Source organism: Danio rerio, chromosome 3 (assembly GCF_052040795.2).
Source record: "Danio rerio strain M-AB ecotype USA chromosome 3, GRCz13ab, whole genome shotgun sequence".
NCBI classification, from domain to species: domain Eukaryota; kingdom Metazoa; phylum Chordata; class Actinopteri; order Cypriniformes; family Danionidae; genus Danio; species Danio rerio.
Window position 1 is genome coordinate 56,690,774 of NC_141023.1, and position 18,991 is coordinate 56,709,764.

General features: G+C 40.6%; 2 protein-coding genes across 9 annotated transcripts in view; both read left to right on the forward strand.

Moving 5' to 3' along the window:
- LOC147846065 (uncharacterized) overlaps window positions 1-18,991 on the forward strand; it is a 700,063-nt gene that overhangs the window by 141,860 nt on the left and 539,212 nt on the right. The gene's annotated exons all lie outside the window — the stretch shown is intronic.
- Window positions 1-18,991, forward strand: part of camsap3 (calmodulin regulated spectrin-associated protein family, member 3) — a 99,292-nt gene that overhangs the window by 77,840 nt on the left and 2,461 nt on the right. For 2 of the 8 annotated variants that reach the window (XM_087245221.1, XM_087245223.1), the window contains 11 exons: window positions 9,857-9,995; window positions 10,083-10,222; window positions 13,533-13,623; window positions 13,748-13,793; window positions 13,957-14,021; window positions 14,402-14,474; window positions 14,559-16,605; window positions 16,684-16,808; window positions 17,695-17,978; window positions 18,069-18,162; window positions 18,250-18,362. In XM_087245221.1, the coding sequence (XP_087101347.1) occupies window positions 9,857-9,995; window positions 10,083-10,222; window positions 13,533-13,623; window positions 13,748-13,793; window positions 13,957-14,021; window positions 14,402-14,474; window positions 14,559-16,605; window positions 16,684-16,808; window positions 17,695-17,978; window positions 18,069-18,162; window positions 18,250-18,362 (3,217 nt within the window). The remainder of the gene's footprint in view (window positions 1-9,856; window positions 9,996-10,082; window positions 10,223-13,532; window positions 13,624-13,747; window positions 13,794-13,956; window positions 14,022-14,401; window positions 14,475-14,558; window positions 16,606-16,683; window positions 16,809-17,694; window positions 17,979-18,068; window positions 18,163-18,249; window positions 18,363-18,991) is intronic. The other 6 variants (XM_087245222.1, XM_087245224.1, XM_087245225.1 and 3 more) reach the window with 3 other exon arrangements.

Genomic DNA, 18,991 nt, shown 5'->3' on the forward strand with positions numbered 1-18,991 from the left:
ATAAATCTGTGGATTTCTCAGGTTTTTTATATATATCGGCTTAAATTGTTATTGTTCACTGTTCTCTGTCATCCTGAGGCCACCGGGCGCCGGTGAGCCCGGGTGCGAGGTCCCTATCATCGCTGCTTGCAGCTTTAATTATTATTAGGGACCGAGCACCGAAACGGTGCGTAGGCCCTATTGGAATTGCTCCGTTTATTATTATTATTATTATTATTATTATTATTATTATTATTCTCCTCCGGAATGAATCGCGATTTTGAGGGGCTAAACATGCCCGAAAACTCACGCAACTTTGCACACGCCTCAGAAGTGGCGAAAATTTACGTTTGTTAAGGGCTTCGGAAGTGGGCGTGGCAAAATGACTCGACAGCGCCACCTAGAAAAATTAAACGGACGAGCCCCCGATCCACGAATCACGCACATGCACGAAAATTGGCACACACCTCAAACATGCCAAAACATACGAAAAAGTCTCTTGGAGCCATATCTCAAACCCAACAGGAAGTCAGATATTTTTAACTTCCTGCGGCGAAAAAGTGGCGTTTTTGCCATTTCCAGGCGTTGTACTTTAACAAACTCCTCCTAGGGATTTTATCCGATCGACACCAAAATTGGGTTTTGACATCTAAAGGCCTTGGCGATGTTAAATTGCGAAGCTTTAGAGTTTTCGTTGATGGGCGTGTCCGTGGCGGCCTCGCAAACTTTGACGATTCGTCACAAAACAGGAAGTTGTTATAACTCAGGCATGCATTATCCGATCTGCCTCAAAATTCACACGTTTGATAACAGTCCTGACCTGAACACGTTTACATGCCGATATCCAGATACAGTTATAGCGCCACCTGCTGGCCACAGGAAATGACATGTTTTACATCGTAACAAACTCCTCCCACAAATTTTTTCGTATCAGCACCAAATTTGGGTTGTGTTATCTGAAAGCTCAAGCGATGATATAATGTGAAGATCTAGAGTTTTTGAAGAGGGGCGTGTCCGTGGCGGCATGACAAACCTCAACGCTTCGCCATGGAACAGGAAGTTCTTATAACTCAACCACACAATGTTTGATCTGCCTGAAACTTCACATGGTTGATAAAAGTCCACTCCTGAACACATCCACATAACAATATTGAGTCAGTCATAACGCCACCTGCTGGCAGAAGGTAGTTTGGCTAATAACTCAGCCAAACAATGTCCGATCTGCCTGAAAATTCACAGGTTAGATGAGATGCCTCTCCTAAAGACATCTACATGCCGATCTTGAGTCACAGTTATAGCGCCACCTGCTGACAGGAGGAAGTTTGGCATAAATCTGTGATTTTCTCAGATTTTTTATATATCGGCTGAAATTAATATTGTTCGCTGTTCTCTGTTATTCTGAGGCTACCGGGCGGCGGTGAGCCTGGGTGCGAGGTCCCTATCATCGCTGCTTGCAGCTTTAATTCTTCTTCTTCTTCTTCTTCTTCTTCTTCTTCCGCGGAATGAATCGCGGTTTTGAGGGGCTAAACATGCCCGAAAACTCACGAAACTTTGCACACGCCTCAGAAGTGGCGAAAATTTACGTTTATTATGGGCTTCGGAAGTGGGCGTGGCAAAATGACTCGACAGCGCCACCTAGAAAAATTAAACGGACGAGCCCCCGATCCACGAATCACGCACATGCACGAAAATTGGCACACACCTCAAACATGCCAAAACATACGAAAAAGTCTCTTGGAGCCATATCTCAAACCCAACAGGAAGTCAGATATTTTTAACTTCCTGCGGCGAAAAAGTGGCGTTTTTGCCATTTCCAGGCGTTGTATTTTAACGAACTCCTCCTAGGGATTTTATCCGATCGACACCAAAATTGGGGTTTGTCATCTAAAGGCCTTGGCGATGTTAAATTGCGAAGCTTTAGAGTTTTCATCGATGGGCGTGTCCGTGGCGGCCTCGCAAACTTTGACGATTCGCCACAAAAGAGGAAGTCGTTATAACTCAGGCATGCATTATCAGATCTGCCTCAAAATTCACGCGCTTGATAAGCGTCCTGACCTGAACACGTTTACATGCCGATATCCAGATACAGTTACAGCGCCACCTGCTGGCCACAGGAAATGACATGATTTACGGAGTTATAAACTCCTCCCACAAATTTTATCGTATCAACACCAAAATTGAGTGGTGTTATCTGAAAGCTCTAGCGATGATATATTGTGAAGATCTAGAGTTTTCGCAGAGGGGCGTGTCCGTGGCGGCATGACAAACCTCAACGCTTCGCCATGGAACAGGAAGTCCTTATAACTCAACCACACAATGTCCGATCTGCCTGAAACTTCACATGGTTGATAAACGTCATCTCTTGAACACATCCACATAACAATATTGAAGTGGGCGTGGCAAAATGACTCGACAGCGCCACCTAGAAAAATTAAACGGACGAGCCCCCGATCTACGAATCATGCACATGCACAAAAATTGGCACACACCTCAAACATGGCAAAACATACGAAAAAGTCTCTTGGAACCATATCTCAAACCCAACAGGAAGTCGAATATTTTTAACTTCCTGTGGCGAAAAAGTGGCTTTTTTGCCATTTCCAGGCGTTGTATTTTAACGAACTCCTCCTAGGGATTTTATCCGATCAACACCAAAATTGGGTTTTATCATCTAAAGGCCTTGGCGATGTTAAATTGCGAAGCTTTAGAGTTTTTGTCGATGGGCGTGTCCGTGGCGGCCACGCAAACTTTGATGATTCGCCACAAAACCGGACGTCATTATAACTCAGGCATGCATTATCAGATCTGCCTCAAAATTCACACGTTTAATAAGAGTCTAGACCAGAACACATTTACATGCCGATATCCAGATACAGCTATAGCGCCACCTGCTGGCCACAGGAAATTACATGATTTACAGAGTAATAAACTCCTCCCACAAATTTTTTTCGTATCAGCACTAAATTTGGTTGGTTGTTATCTGAAAGCTCAAGCGATGATATATATTGTGAAGATCTAGAGTTTTTGCGGAGGGGCGTTTATGTGGTGGCATGACAAACCTCAACGCTTCGCCATGAAACAGGAAGTCCTTATACCTCAACCACACAATGTCCGATCTGCCTGAAACTTCACATGGTTGATTAAATTCTTCTCTTGAACATATCCCCATACCTATATTGAGTCACAGTCATAGCGCCACCTGCTGACAGAAGGAATGTTACCTTATAACTTAACCACACAATGTCTGATCTGCCTGAAACTACACATGGTTGATTAAATTCCTCTTCTGAAGACATTTAAAAGCCAATATTGAATCTGTCATAGTGCCACCTGCTGGCAGAATGTAGTTTGGCTTATAACTCAGCCACACAATGTCTGATCTGCCTGAAACTTCAAATGGTTGATTAAATTCCTCTCCTGAACACATCCACATAACATAATTGAGTCAGTCATAGCGCCACCTGCTGGCAGAAGGTAGTTTGGCTTATAACTCAGCCACACAATGTCCGATCTGCCTGAAAAATCACACGGTTGATAAGACTCTTCTACTGAAGGCATCTACATAAAAATCTTTAGTCACAATTATAGCGCCACCTGCTGACAGGAGGAAGTTCGGCATAAATCTGTGATTTTCTCTGGTTATTTATATATATCGGCTTAAATTAATGTTGTTCGCTGTTCTCTGTCATCCTGAGGCCACCGGGCGGCGGTGAGCCCGGGTGCGAGGTCCCTATCATCGCTGCTTGCAGCTTTAATTATTAGGGACCGAGCACCGAAACGGTGCGTAGGCCCTATTGGAATTGCTCCGTTTTTTATTATTATTATTATTATTATTATTATTATTATTATTATTCCGCCCCCTATCGGGGCACTTTTGAGTGTCTAAACATGCCCGAAAACTCATGAAAATTTGCACACACACCAAACGCGGTGTAAATAGCTGGTTGATATGGGTCTCGGAAGTGGGCGTGGCAAAATGACTCGACAGCGCCACCTAGAAAAATTAAACGGACGAGCCCCTGATACACGAATCACGCACATGCACGAAAATTGGCACACACCTCAAACATGCCAAACCATACGAAAAAGTCTCTTGGAGCCATATCTCAAACCCAACAGGAAGTCGGATATTTTTAACTTCCTGCGGCGAAAAAGTGGCGTTTTTGCCATTTCCAGGCGTTGTATTTTAACGAACTCCTCCTAGGGATTTTATCCAATCAACACCAAAATTGGGTTTTGTCATCTAAAGGCCTTGGCGATGTTAAATTGTGAAGCTTTAGAGTTTTCGTCGATGGGCGTGTCCGTAGCGCCCTCGCAAACTTTGATGATTCGCCACAAAACAGGAAGTCGTTATAACTCAGGCATGCATTATCAGATCTGCCTCAAAATTCACACGCTTGATAAGCGTCCTGACCTGAACACGTCTACATGCCAATATCCAGATATAGTTATAGCGCCACCTGCTGGCCACAGGAAATGACATGATTTACGGAGTAATAAACTCCTCCCACAAATTTTTTCGTATCAGCACCAAAATTGGGTAGTGTTATCTGAGAGCTCTAGCGGTGATATATTGTGAAGATTTAGAGTTTTCGGAGAGGGGCGTGTCCGTGGCGGTATGACAAACCTCAACGCTTCGCCATGAAACAGGAAGTCCTTATAACTCAACCACACAATGTCCGATCTGCCTGAAACTTCACATGGTTGATAAACGTCATCTCTTGAACACATCCACATAACAATTTTGAAGTGGGCGTGGCAAAATGACTCGACAGCGCCACCTAGAAAAATTAAATGGACGAGCCCCCGAGCTACGAATCACGCACATGCACGAAAATTGGCAAACACCTTAAACATGCCAAAACATACGAAAAAGTCTCTTGGAGCCATATCTCAAACCTAACAGGAAGTCGGATATTTTTAACTTCCTGCTGCATATAAGTGGCATTTTTGCCATTTCCAGGCGTTGTATCTTAACGAACTCCTCCTAGGGATTTTATGCTATCGACACCAAAATTGGGTTTTGTCATCTAAAGGCCTTGGCGATGTTAAATTGCGGAGCTTTATAGTTTTTGTCGATGGGCGTGTCCGTGGCGGCCCCGCAAACTTTGACGATTCGCCACAAAACCGGAAGTCATTATAACTTAGGCATGCATTATCCGATCTGCCTCAAAATTCACATGTTTAATAAGAGTCCAGACCAGAACACGTTTACATGCCAATATCCAGATACAGTTATAGCGCCACCTGCTGGCCACAGGAAATGTCATGATTTACAGAGTAATTAACTCCTCCCACAATTTTTTTGTGTATCAGCACCAAGTTTGGTGGGTTGGTATCTGAAAGCTTAAGTGATGATATATTGTCAAGATCTAGAGTTTTTGCAGAGGGGCGTGGCCGTGGCGGCATGACAAACCTCAACACTTCGCCGTGGAACAGGAAGTCCTTATATCTCAACCACACAAAGTCAGATCAGCCTGAAACTTCACATGGCTCATAAAAGTCCTCTTCTGAACACATCCCCAAAACAGTTATGAGTCAGTCATAACGCCACCTGCTGGCAGAAGGTAGATAGGCTTATAACTCAGCCAAACAACATCCGATCTGCCTGAAACTTCACATGGTTGATTAAATTCCATTACTGAAGGCATCTACCTGCCAATCTTAAGTCACAGTTATAGCGCCACCTGCTGGCAGATGGTAGTTTGCATTATAACTCAACCACACAAAGTCCGATCTGCCTGAAAGTTCACATGGTTGATAAAAGTCCTCTCCTGAACACATCTACATAACAACATTGAGTCTGTCGTAGCGCCACCTGCTGACAAAAGGCAGTTTGGCTTGTAACTCAGCTAAACAATGTTCGATCTGCCTGAAACTTCACATGGTTGATAAGATTCCTCTCCTGGTGACATCTACATGCCAATCTTGAGTCACAGTCATAGCACCACCTGCTGAGAGGAGGAGGTTTGGCATAAATCGGTGATTTTCTCCGATTTTTTAAACATATCGGCTTAAATTATTACTGTTCGCTGTTCTCTGTCATCCTGAGGCCACCGGGTGGCGGTGAGCCCGGGTGCGAGGTCCCTATCATCGCTGCTTGCAGCTTTAATTATTATTATTATTATTATTATTCTCCTCCGGAATGAATCGCGGTTTTGAGGGGCTAAACATGCCCGAAAACTCACGCAACTTTGCACACGCCTCAGAAGTGGCGAAAATTTACGTTTATTATGGGCTTCAGAAGTGGGCGTGGCAAAATGACTCGACAGCGCCACCTAGAAAAATTAAACGGACGAGCCCCCGATCCACGAATCACGCACATGCACGAAAATTGGCACACACCTCAAACATGCCAAAACATACGAAAAAGTCTCTTGGAGCCATATCTCAAACCCAACAGGAAGTCGGATATTTTTAACTTCCTGCGGCGAAAAAGTGGCGATTTTGCCATTTCCAGGCGTTGTATCTTAACGAACTCCTCCTAGGGATTTTATCCGATCGACACCAAAATTGGGTTTTGTCATCTAAAGGCCTTGGCGATGTTAAATTGCGAAGCTTTAGAGTTTTCATCGATGGGCGTGTCCGTGGCGGCCTCGCAAACTTTGACGATTCGCCACAAAAGAGGAAGTCGTTATAACTCAGGCATGCATTATCCGATCTGCCTCAAAATTCACACGCTTGATAAGCGTCCTGACCTGAACACGTTTACATGCCGATATCCAGATACAGTTACAGCGCCACCTGCTGGCCACAGGAAATGACATGATTTACGGAGTTATAAACTCCTCCCACAAATTTTATCGTATCAACACCAAAATTGAGTGGTGTTATCTGAAAGCTCTAGCAATGATATATTGTGAAGATCTAGAGTTTTCGCAGAGGGGCGTGTCCGTGGCGGTATGACAAACCTCAACGCTTCGCCATGGAACAGGAAGTCCTTATAACTCAACCACACAATGTCCGATCTGCCTGAAACTTCACATGGTTGATAAACGTCATCTCTTGAACACATCCACATAACAATATTGAAGTGGGCGTGGCAAAATGACTCGACAGCGCCACCTAGAAAAATTAAATGGACGAGCCCCCGATCTACGAATCATGCACATGCACAAAAATTGGCACACACCTCAAACATGGCAAAACATATGAAAAAGTTTTCTGGAGCCATATCTCAAACCCAACAGGAAGTCGGATATTTTTAACTTCCTGTGGCGAAAAAGTGGCGCTTTTGCCATTTTCAGGCGTTGTATTTTAACGAACTCCTCCTAGGGATTTTATCTGATAAACACCAAAATTGGGTTTTGTCATCTTAAAGCCTCGGTGATGTTAAATTGCGAAGCTTTAGAGTTTTCATCGATGGGCGTGTCCGTGGCGGCCTCGCAAACTTTGATGATTCGCCACAAAACAGGAAGTCTTTATAACTCAGGAATGCATTATTCAATCTGCCTCAAAATTCACACATTTAATAACAGTCCTGACCTGATCAGGTTTACGTGCCGATATCCAGTTACAGTTATAGCGCCACCTGCTGGCCACAAGAAATGACATGTTTTACACTGTAACAAACTCCTTCTACAAACTTTATCATATCAGCACCAAATTTGAGGGGTGTCATTTCAAAGCTCTAGCGATGATATATTGTGAAGATCTAGAGTTTTCAGAGAGGGGCGTGTCCGTGGCGGCATGACAAACCTCAACGCTTCACCATGGAACAGGAAGTCCTTATAACTCTACCACACAATGTCCGATCTGCCTGAAACTTCACATGATTGATAAAAGTCCTCTCTTGAACACATCTACATAACAATATTGAGTCAGTAATAGCGCCATCTGCTGGCAGAAGGTAGTTTGGCTTGTAACTCGGCCACACAATGTCCGCTCTGCCTGAAACTTCACAAGGTTGATGAAAGTCCTCCCCTGAGCACATCTACATAATAAATCTACATAATAAAATTGAGTCATAGTCATAGCGCCACCTGCTGTCAGAAGGTAGTTTGGCTTGTAACTCGGCCACACAATGTCCGATCTGTCTAAAATGTCACATGGTTGATGAAAGTCCTCTCCTGAACACATCCCCATAACAATATTGAGTCAGTCATAACCCCACCTGCTGGCAAAAGGTAGTTTGGCTTATAACTCAGCCACAAAATGTCCGATCTGCCTGAAACTTCACAGGGTTGATTAAATTCCTCTCCTGAAGACATCTACATGTCAATCTTGAGTCACAGTTATAGCGCCACCTGCTGACAGGAGGAAGTTTGGCATAAATCTGTATTTTTCTTAGGTTTTTTATATATATATCGGCTTATATTATTATTGTTCGCTGTTCTCTGTCATCGTAAGGTCACCGGGCGGCGGTGAGCCCGGGTGCGAGGTCCCTATCATCGCTGCTTGCAGCTTTAATTACTTTTGTTATTCTCAGAAGTGCTTTTATTGAACATGTTAGTTATGAAACATGCAGTGCAAATAACAAAACAAACAAAAGCTGTCACACACATATACAGTACACATTTAGGGTCTATAAAATATCTTAACAATTTTAAAATAAAATACAAAAGAACAATCATTTTAAGTCAAAGATACAAAAACATTTTGAGAGAGAGAGAATTTACCTCATTTTAACAAAATTTACCTCCATCAGCCTTTTTTTTAAATGTATGTATTATTGGTATCTAAAGGAAGCTAATATTATATTTGTGCATCTACAATCAGATTAGTCAGTACTGATGGCAAATCTGCAGCTTATCTAACAAAATAACTTAAGATAATAGTCTAAAAACAAGTACAGCCAAATTTATGTTATAGAAAAATATGAAATACACAATTTCAAAAAAAGATTAAAAATCAAGAGAAGCAAACAATTTGAAAAAAGTTTTTTAAATTTTGTAGGTTGTAATTTATTTTTGCAGTATTTTGCTTACATTTAATTGTATTATATTTCTATTTCTAAATAAGTTTGATGACTAAAATATTATTAGAATAAAAATATCTGTTTATTAAATCTGTTTTGTTTAAATGCACTAAAATACATTGCCTATATTCACTGAGAAATAATACAGATATTCATTTTGAAAATGGGGTCTACTCAATTATGCTGAGCACTGTCTACTGCTGTTTTTGAGGAATATGTAGTTTGCAGTCCTTGATCCAGCACTGTAAATATAAAAAAATACACAGATCTCTTAGAGGACATGATGTATAATTAAATATATAATCTAAGTAAAAACAATATTGTTTAGTTTAGTCTTCTGAGAATATCTTTTAGATTAGAGGGCGTCTATTGTCTCAACCTTCTTCATCATCATTTGCATTACAAAGAATACGCCAGAAATAAACATGGCATGTAAATTCTGTCGATAACCATGGTCATCGGTGGTTAAGTAAATATAGTGTGTCTTTGTGATATTAGTGCACTTCTCTGCTGCATGTTGTGTGGATCATGTATCAGGTGTTCCCTGTTCACACAGCTGCCTCTGTTCATTTCTCTGACCTGTTGAAGACTAAGTCTCTCGAGTGTTGGCTGTCCCACTTCCCATTAACAATGTCCTTGCTGTTTTCACAGCTTGCGTCTCGTTCGCCTTTGCTGCATTTTTGTCTTCAATGCATTGCTTGCATGGATTATTTCATATTCTTATCCAAGTGTTCAGTCATTTAGATGTTTGCTGCTGTCTCTGTATGCATTTCTCATGTAGTATTTGGACTCGTACACAGATTTGCTGACTGCAGATTTGTAATATTGTCCTGTTATTGTATAACAAATGCACTCTGTCAATGAAAAGCAAACAATTTCACAATGTCAGTGTTGAGTAACAGCCAGCATAGCACTTTTTTTTCCATTCCTGGAGTTCAAGCCAATATTTCTCTTGTTCAGATCCGGTACAGGAAGGACAGGATGCAGTCTAAGCTCAAACCTTGTTTTCCTGTGGTAAACGAAGTGAAGGATCTCTCAAACGGATGTGCCATTGCTGCTGTTATTCACTATTACTGTCCTAGTCTACTGAGATTAGAAGGTACGCTCGAATCTCAGATCTTCATCTGTTAGCTTATAGATGAAGAAGAAGTACATTTAAGGTTTTTTTGTTTATATGTGTTTTCAGATGCATGTATGAAGGACTCCATGACTGTGGCTGACAGCTTGTACAACCTACAGCTGATTCGAGAGTTCTGTGACAGTTGCCTGAAGAGCTGCTGCCCTCTAGTGTTGGAAGATTTACTCTACAGCCCCTCAGAATTAAAGGTATAGAGACTGACTTAAATTAAAAGATTTAGAACAACGTAAAATAGTACAGTTACTAAAATACGCTACTCAAACTTTTTCTTAAGTGCGTGTTTTTAAGTTTGAAGTAGGCCCCTGCTATGTTTTTATTGTGGTCATGAATCATTTATTTTTAATTACTTTGTATGTCACTTTTAAAAGGATTGTTCACCCTATAATGAATAGTCTCGTCATTTACTCACCCTTTTATACAGTTAATCTAGGGCCATATATACTTGCAAAATAAAATAAAGTTTTGCAAACAAAAAATATTGTATTGATTTAAAAATAAATGCAAATCTCCAAAAAATCGCAGAGCGAAAATGTATTTTTGAGAAATAAAAATTAATTTTGGAAAAAAAAAATAAAGAAATAAAGAACTGCAAGGAAAATTTAGGTTTAAAAAAATATAAATGAATTTGCAAACAAAAAAGCAAAAAAAGCAAATAAAAATCAAGCAGAGCAATAAAAAACCCAAAATATTTGCCACAAAACCCCCATATATATATATATATATATATATATATATATATATATATATATATATATATATATATATATATATGTATATATATATATATATATATATATATGTATATATATATATATATATATATATATGTATATATATATATATATATATATATTTGCAAAACATTTTTTATCACATTGCCTTTAGAAAAAGTCGATTGCAATGGTCATTTTGAATTGCTTTTTCGTCAACCATTTGTGATGCTGTTTTCACTTTGCATTTCACTTTGTGGCCCTGATTAGACAAGGGGGCAGAGTTAAGGGAACTTGAATGTTTATGGCAGACCTGCCTCCATTCAAGCGACATCATCACCTGAACACACAGTATCACCGAGGTGGTCTTACAGCCCAGTAGGTGAACGCCTGATATAAACGGCCAAGTTCCCTTGACTCCGCCCCTTTGTTAAATCAGGACCACAGAGTGAAACACGCAGAAACGTGAAGTGCAAAAAGCAAATCAAAATGAGCATTGCAATCGACTGGACAGGTTTTGTACTCCAAATTTTTGGAGACTTGCATTTATTTATTTTTTTTGCTCAATACTTTCTTTTTTATTTACAAAACTTTATTTTAACCTTATTTTGCAATAATATACAGTTGAAGTTAGAATTATTAACCCCCCTGAATCATTAGCCTCCTATTTATGTTTTTCCCCAATTTCTGTTTAACGGACAGAAGACTTTTTCCAACACATTCATAAACATAATAGTTTTAATAACTTTTAACTTAACTGGGTTAGTTAGGTTAACTTGGCAGGTTAGGTTAATTAAGCAAGTGATTGTACAACAATGGTTTGTTCTGTAGACTATCGAAAAAATATATAGCTTATAGAAAATATAGCTTGAAGGGGCTTATAATTTTAACCTTAAAATCGTTTTTTAAAAAACTGCTTTTATTCAAGCCGAAATAAAACAAATAAGATTTTCTCCAGAAGTAAAAACATTATCAGACATACTGTGAAAGTTTCCTTGTTCTGTTAAACATCCTTTCGGAAATATTTAAAAAAGAAAAAAGGGGGTTTAATAATTCTGATTTCAACTGAATGGCCCTGGATTACCTTCATACCCTTCACTTGTTTCAAACCTTTATGAACTCCTGTTGAACAAAACAATATTTTGAAGATGAAAACCTGTAGCTAAATTATTGACCTGGTACATAGTATTACTTAGTACAGGTTTGCCACGTCTTCAAGATATTTTCTTTTATGTCCAACAGAAGAAAGAAGCTCATAATAGTTTGAAGCTACTTGAGTGTGTTTAAAAAATCTTAGAAATAATTGTGATTTCAAGATTAAAAGTAACAATCAATCAGATGTGCATTCCCTAAAACCATTGTTAGCCAACTAAGGTCGCAAGTTCCATAATTACAAACATAGTTCATTGATTTGACGTTTCCCAAATCCGTCGTTCCAATGAACATTTGCAAACTGCGTCGCAAACTTGTAAGCTTGCAGCTACGCCTCTAGAGCTGTAGTTCCTGGTTGTGTTTTATTATCGGTGATCCCCCCTATGCCTACCGTTTAGAATGTTCTAACATTTAAACTTGGAGTGCTTAAAAAAGCATTAAAATCATCTCTCTTAGGTGTAATTTGCTTTCAAAATATTTATACAGTTCGGTTTTAGCGATCTTCATGTTTACAATTCTGTTGCCTTTGTAGTGCGCTTCACTTTGAAAACATTGATGTCATTTTAAACACAGGCGTGGCTCATGATGAAAGCTACTGTATATGTGACCTATTATTTAAAAGCGGAATTAATGTTACATCTTCAAACCTTGTGAAAACAAAAATGTAGCATACATTACTGGTTTTAATTAATAGTTAATATCAAATAGTAGGTTATTTATTAAGTATCTTTACTGTATATAACATGGGCCTGCTGGTTAGAACATTTCTGCAGTGGTTTGCATGTGCCAAATTGTAAAAGTAGACTTAAAAAAAAAACAATATCATACTTATTAATGATAATAATAATCATCATCATCAGATATTATTATTAAACTATGATTTTTTCATTTCCTAATAAATAAGAAATATTAAATTTTATTTATTAATAAATAGCCTCATTATTTTTCATTTTTATGATTTATATATGACATTAGAATATGTGTTAGCTTTTGTAAGTGATGTTATGTTTAAAAATATAATATGTAATGTTTTCAATATTTGTAAAGGAAACACAGGCTCTATATGTTCCATTTACATATATTTCAATTAATATGGAAAATGAGTTCATGTTTTTACCAAAATTAATATTGGATTTTTTAAATGCGTGTGCGTGTAAAACAATATAATTTGCACAAAGAAATTAAGGGGTTCTTCTCTAAAGAAGTTGTCATCATTATGGGCGTTTTATGTTATAACTAAGGTGGTTTAAACAGATCTGCAACAGAGAAACTACAGTTTTGGGAATCACTCATCACTACATTGTTCTTTACCCAAACAATGCATCATACTATAATAGTTCAGCGACAAGTTACCTTGTTGTTTGGGAAACGCACCCCAGTTTAGTTTGTTGCTGCATAAAAGCCACTAATCCAAATGGTAAATTCATTAAAATACTGTTTGCAACTGTTATGATTTGAGGCACTAAACCCACTTTGTGTATGATGGGTAGAATGCAAATCGAGATTCAGAATATAAAATTTTTTTCACCTCGTTTCTGTTCAAAGACTTTGCAGATAGAATAGATGAGGCCTTTCCTAATCTTTGTCCTAATCTTATTCCTGTGGTGTTTTATACACTGTTTTCCCCTCTCCCTAGACAAATATACTAAGCTTTCTGGCAGAGCTCTTATATTGGTTTGAGGTCTCAAAGCCAGAGTTTGTTCAGCCCCTGCAGGACTCAGTGACTGGTAAGTGTATGTCTCAATGAATTAATGAATGCATTACTTTCCTCTTGGTTTTATTTTAGTTTTGGCATTTACATTGACTATGTAAATAATGGAAATGTAAGATAAATACTTTTTGTTGTTGCAGAAACTTCTGGAAAGATCAATAATGGGAACAGTGGATCCAGCAATGGGTATAACAGAAAGCAATGTTGTTGTTTAAAATCTTTATTTATGATATTTATAAAGTATAAAGTAGTTTAATACACATAATTATAATTTGTGTATAATTTTATTTCTAAAACTATTATAGATTTTATAACTTAACATTATTTACTTGTTTTTTTTATATGCTAGTGGATCACCTTCTATCTTCAAAAAGCCTTTCCTCCCCATCTCTTCCCCTGTGACTGTAGCAACAGGTGAGGCCAACATGCAGTCACTGTGTCCTGAGTCATCAAATGTGTCTGTGCTGTTCTTTCATTGTATACGTGTATACACTGTTTATTCTCATTCAAATAAAGCAGGGGTCACCAAACTTGGTCATGGGGAGCTGGTATCCAAAGGAGTTTAGCTTTAATGTCTCTCAACACACCTGCCTAGAAGTTTCAAGTATACCTTATAAGACCTTTATTCGCATGTTCAGATGTGTTTGGTTAGGGTTGAAGCTAAACTCTGCAGGACACCGGCCCTCCAGGACTGAGCTTGGTAGATCCTGACATAAAGGAACAATCACATGGTCTGTGTTTGCATGTTGAATGTGTCATCCAGTCTTGTGTGTTTGTGTTGTCTCTATGATTAGGATCTCTGACTCAGTCTACCTCAATGTCTCATGTAGAGGCAGCAGGACGATCATGGAGTAAGAAACCACTTAGGTAAGGTATTTCCATGTCGCTTGATGTATTTAATTTTTTAAAAATAACACTTTGTCTTAACAATATTTTTTTATGGTCCTTCAGTCGTCCGCTGTCTGCTGTGTCCTTCAGTATCCCCTTTGGTCTGGATAGTGATGTGGACATTGTAATGGGGAACCCTGTTATTACTCGGTCTGTCAGCTCGGACAATCTCAACCCTGGTGGCCAATCCATGACACGTGTCCCCTACACGCCTCCAGAGGACCTTAGCCACTTGCTGAGTAAGGCCCCTGGGCCTAATGGCCCTCAGAGAGCTTCCTGGGGTATTCGAACTCGTCCAATGCTGGCTGAAGAGAATGGCATTGAGGAAAGTGAGACGGGAGAGCTTCCAACCATTGAAGAGGCTCTGCAGATCATCCACAATGAAGAGAAGATGGAGCCTCGCCTTCACCCTGAGGGGGCACCCGATGGTTTCTATCTGCATTCACCAGATGATCCAGCTAACGCAAGACTCAATGGCAGCCCAGTGACTCTCAGCTCTTCAGCCCCATCCCGCTCAGGAATGCTCTACCACAGAACACCAGGAGTCCCCCCAGAGCCCAGCCGCACCAGACATCCATCAGAAGGATCAAGAGATGACGACTCTGTATTAAGAGATGGAAGCGTGGATTCAGATGCTTCCGAAGATCTTCCAAAAACCCACTCCACCCCTGTCACACCCGCTTCCGGTCCTCGCATAACACAACCTCGTGGTGAAGAGACGCCGGACAGCGGTGTGAAGATGACAAACTTTGCAGAGAGAAAGAAGAAGCTGGTTCCAGAACAGGTACGGCCCAGTGAGCCAGAGGCACCACAAATGACAACGTGGGCCAAGAAATCAGAGGAGAGTCCCAGTAAGAGTCCTGCTCTCAGCACTGAAATGTCAGAGCTAGGGGCCAGGCTGGAGGAGAAGCGGAAGGCCATAGAAGCTCAGAAGAAACGTATTGAAGCCATCTTTGCCAAACACCGGCAACGGCTTGGAAAAAGTGCCTTCCTACAGTTAAAGAAGGAGCAAGAGGATGGAGATGGTGAAGAAGGACATCATGGGGGTGGCAGTGCCACCTCCGTAGAAGACGACCTTAGCCGTTTAGCACTGGAGGAGAAACTGGCACGTTTGGAGAGGGAGGAACAGCAGGAGGAGCAACAGGAGGAACAGTTGAACAAGGGCCCATTAGTAGAAGAAGCGGGGAATGTTAAGCCTTCTGTCAAACAGGACAAGCATGGAGAGAAACAAAAACCTGAAGTAGAAACTCCTGGAGGGAAAGGCACAGCCCCACTGGGTGAATATAACAATGCTGTTTCTAAACTAAGTGCTGCACTCAGTTCTCTTCAAAATGATATGCAGCGCCTCTCAGAGCAGCAGAACCAGCTGATGAAGAAAAAGGCAACTCCTACCAAGCAGGCTTGGGTCATCCCACCCAGCTCCAAACCTTCAACGACTACACCTCGTTTGTCAAGAGAGTCCACTCGTGAACTTTCTTCAGCCACCTCCTCTCCTTCCCCCTCTCGAAAGATTTCAGGTCACACCGGTCCCCCAAAATCGCCTGGAGCCCATCGTAGGGCACAGTCTGCACCTCCGAAGAGCCCCAAAGTGCATCACCACCCTCGACCTGCAGAGCTCAAGACACCCATTTCCACTCGAGTCATAACTCCTCCTCAAAGTGTGGACAACATTCCTCATTTACGAAGAGTGTCTCCATGGCAATGCAGGGATCAGAACTCGTCCTCCTTCAGCATAGGTACACCCAGTCAGAGTGAGTCCCGCTCTGCCTCATCCCTGGCCAGACCAGAGGATAATTTCTCAGACACAGGCTCCAGTGAAGACCAAACCATCTTCAGTATGGACTTAGATGGTGGATCCTCACAGGTTCTGCCCCGAAAGGAGCGTCAGGGTGGTGGCAGCAGCTCAGGAGCTCCTTCTGAGTGCTCTTTTGAGAGTGATATTCCTGTAGCAGCTCTCAACGGAAAGCGTGGTAGTCTTATCGAGATATCATTGTCATCTCTCAAAGCATTAGATGGGGAAGAGGCAGATCAGAGCCAAGATATCTTCTCAGACTCTATGAGCGACCAAACAGAGCCAGAAACAAGGGGTGGAGTTGGATTCTTCTTTAAGGTGAGTGCAGAATCAATTGTTTAACTTGTAGCCTAAAAGGTGTAAACATTTATTTAACAGTCTGAAACTGTTTTGTAGCAGGATGAAGCTCGACCAGAGGATGAGATGGAGAAGAGAAGAGCCGCATTACTTGAGAAACAACAGAAGCGAGCAGAGGAGATGAAAAGACGAAAACAGGAACAAGAGAGAGAAAGGGAGGCAAGGTGAGGCTTACCAAAAACCAAGCTTGAGGATTCAGCAAATCATTAGGCTTACTACCTTCCGGCATATTTTAGTTGCAACCATGACCAGGCACACCTGAGGCAATTAATCAGGACCTGAAGCAGTACTTGATAATTACAAACAGGTGTGTTTGATCAGGGTTGCAACTGAAATCTGCTGGAGGGTAGTTCTCCAGGAACAGGACTGGTGACCCCTTTTCCTACACATAAAAATACCATAACATGTATGCAGATATTTGAGAAACATGCTACGTGAATACACCTGTTTATTCAAAAACATTACTAAAATCAGTTATTTTCCTTTGAGAAAGTGCACACTGTGTCAGAAAGTCTTTTCTTTGGTCTGTGTAACACCACACATTGCCAGTTTCCCATTTATAATTCTCTACTCTGGGTTGCCTTGATAGAAAACACAGTAATTTCAACCACCTGGTGTCAACCCTACACACTGCACCTTTAACCTTGACAAATAATACCAATTTAAATGGCATTTGTGCAAATCTAAAACAAACAAGAAATGATGTGCTCCTAGAGCAGTGTCACCCACATGACGGAACTCATCGTGAGAATTGGGGAAAAAACTAAACATGCTAGACTTTCTGCGATGGTGTCGTGAGGCGTCGCAGGGATGGTATTTGTTGTCATGGACTATGACACATTACATGAAAAGAAACAATTAAATCTTTATTTACGATGCCCATTTGTCATTTACAAATTCCCATGAGACCCTACGTCAAGGAAATCATTCCCAAATAGTAACAAATTCATGTGAACTGACCGGGGCTTTAGTTATAACAGTGTAATAACCAATTGTGTCCATAATCAATGTTCTGATAATGAATGTTATCAATATCTATTAATGCAACAGCAGGTCATCTTCAGTGGATGAGCCTCGCAGAGGAGAGGAGAGACCCCAGACACCTTCTACTCCCCCACCTCCCCGCACCCCTCCACCAGAGGGCACTCCTCAGCGGCGTGGTGACTTCACCCGCCAGGAATATGAACGGCGGCACCAGCTGAAAATAATGGAGGATCTAGATAAAGTCCTCCGCCAGAAACCCACTACTGTCAGAGGGGTCAAGAAGCAGAGGCCCAAAACTGTGTTTAGAGATGACTCAGACCTCTCCCGCAGCCCTGCCAAAGGGTTTATGGGTAAGTCATAGGTCCATCGTTAGGTTTGCTTCCCTTTGATTTATATATTAATAAAGCCACACATCACATGTCTACTTGCCTTTCTCTCAGGTTCAAGACTAAATAAAGTTTACTCCCATTCAACAATGAATCTCTCCTCCATGGCCAATGACAGTGGGACATTAACTGTCAGAAAATCTCCAAGGTAAACTGATCTGCATGTATTCTCTTGATAAAACACACCTGTTCCTCCTTTGTGAACTAATCTCCGAACATTAAATTATTTCCACAGTCGTTCTCATTCACCTTCCAGACTGCTGTCTCCAGGACGTCTTGCTGCACAGAATGGGGACTGGGATAATGCATCTACTATTTCATCCCCAGCCTCTATCCCAGAATACACTGGTAAGCTCTAAAAAGGACACCGTTTGCAGTTAGTGGTGCTTGCTATGACAGTTGTTTACAGTTGTGATTAGGTAATTGAACAACCTCGAGAATTTAATTTGATTAGCTATGATTTGCACTAATTTAAAGGTCTGATTTCGGAAGCGTGGCTTTGCTTAAAGAACCACCAAACAAATTATGCAACTCATGTTTAACCATTTAATGTCTCTTACTTTTCTTTTGTGGTATTGTAAACAAAGAGGAAAGTACTTCAAAAGCAGTAAGGCAACAGACTTCTAAATAATTCTTCTCGACTTGATCTGTATGGTCAGTATGTTTTGACGGTCAAAAAGGATGCTTGATTTCCTATCTTCCTACACATCTAACTAATCAGGCACAGTAAATAAATGACTCAACATGTATTTTAATACAATACGGTGACAGGATACTGTGTTTAAGTATGCTTTCACACAACACATCCTATAATTTTCTCATGCCTGTCTAAACACTTTCGGCCGTTTGAGCAAAGCAATCAGATCTAATGTAATTTTAGCTACCTCTGGAAGTGGTCAGTGGTGGACAAAACCTTGTTTACCCTCTTTATTTAGCTTAGTCCACTAGCATAGGGATTGGATTGTGGAAAATATATC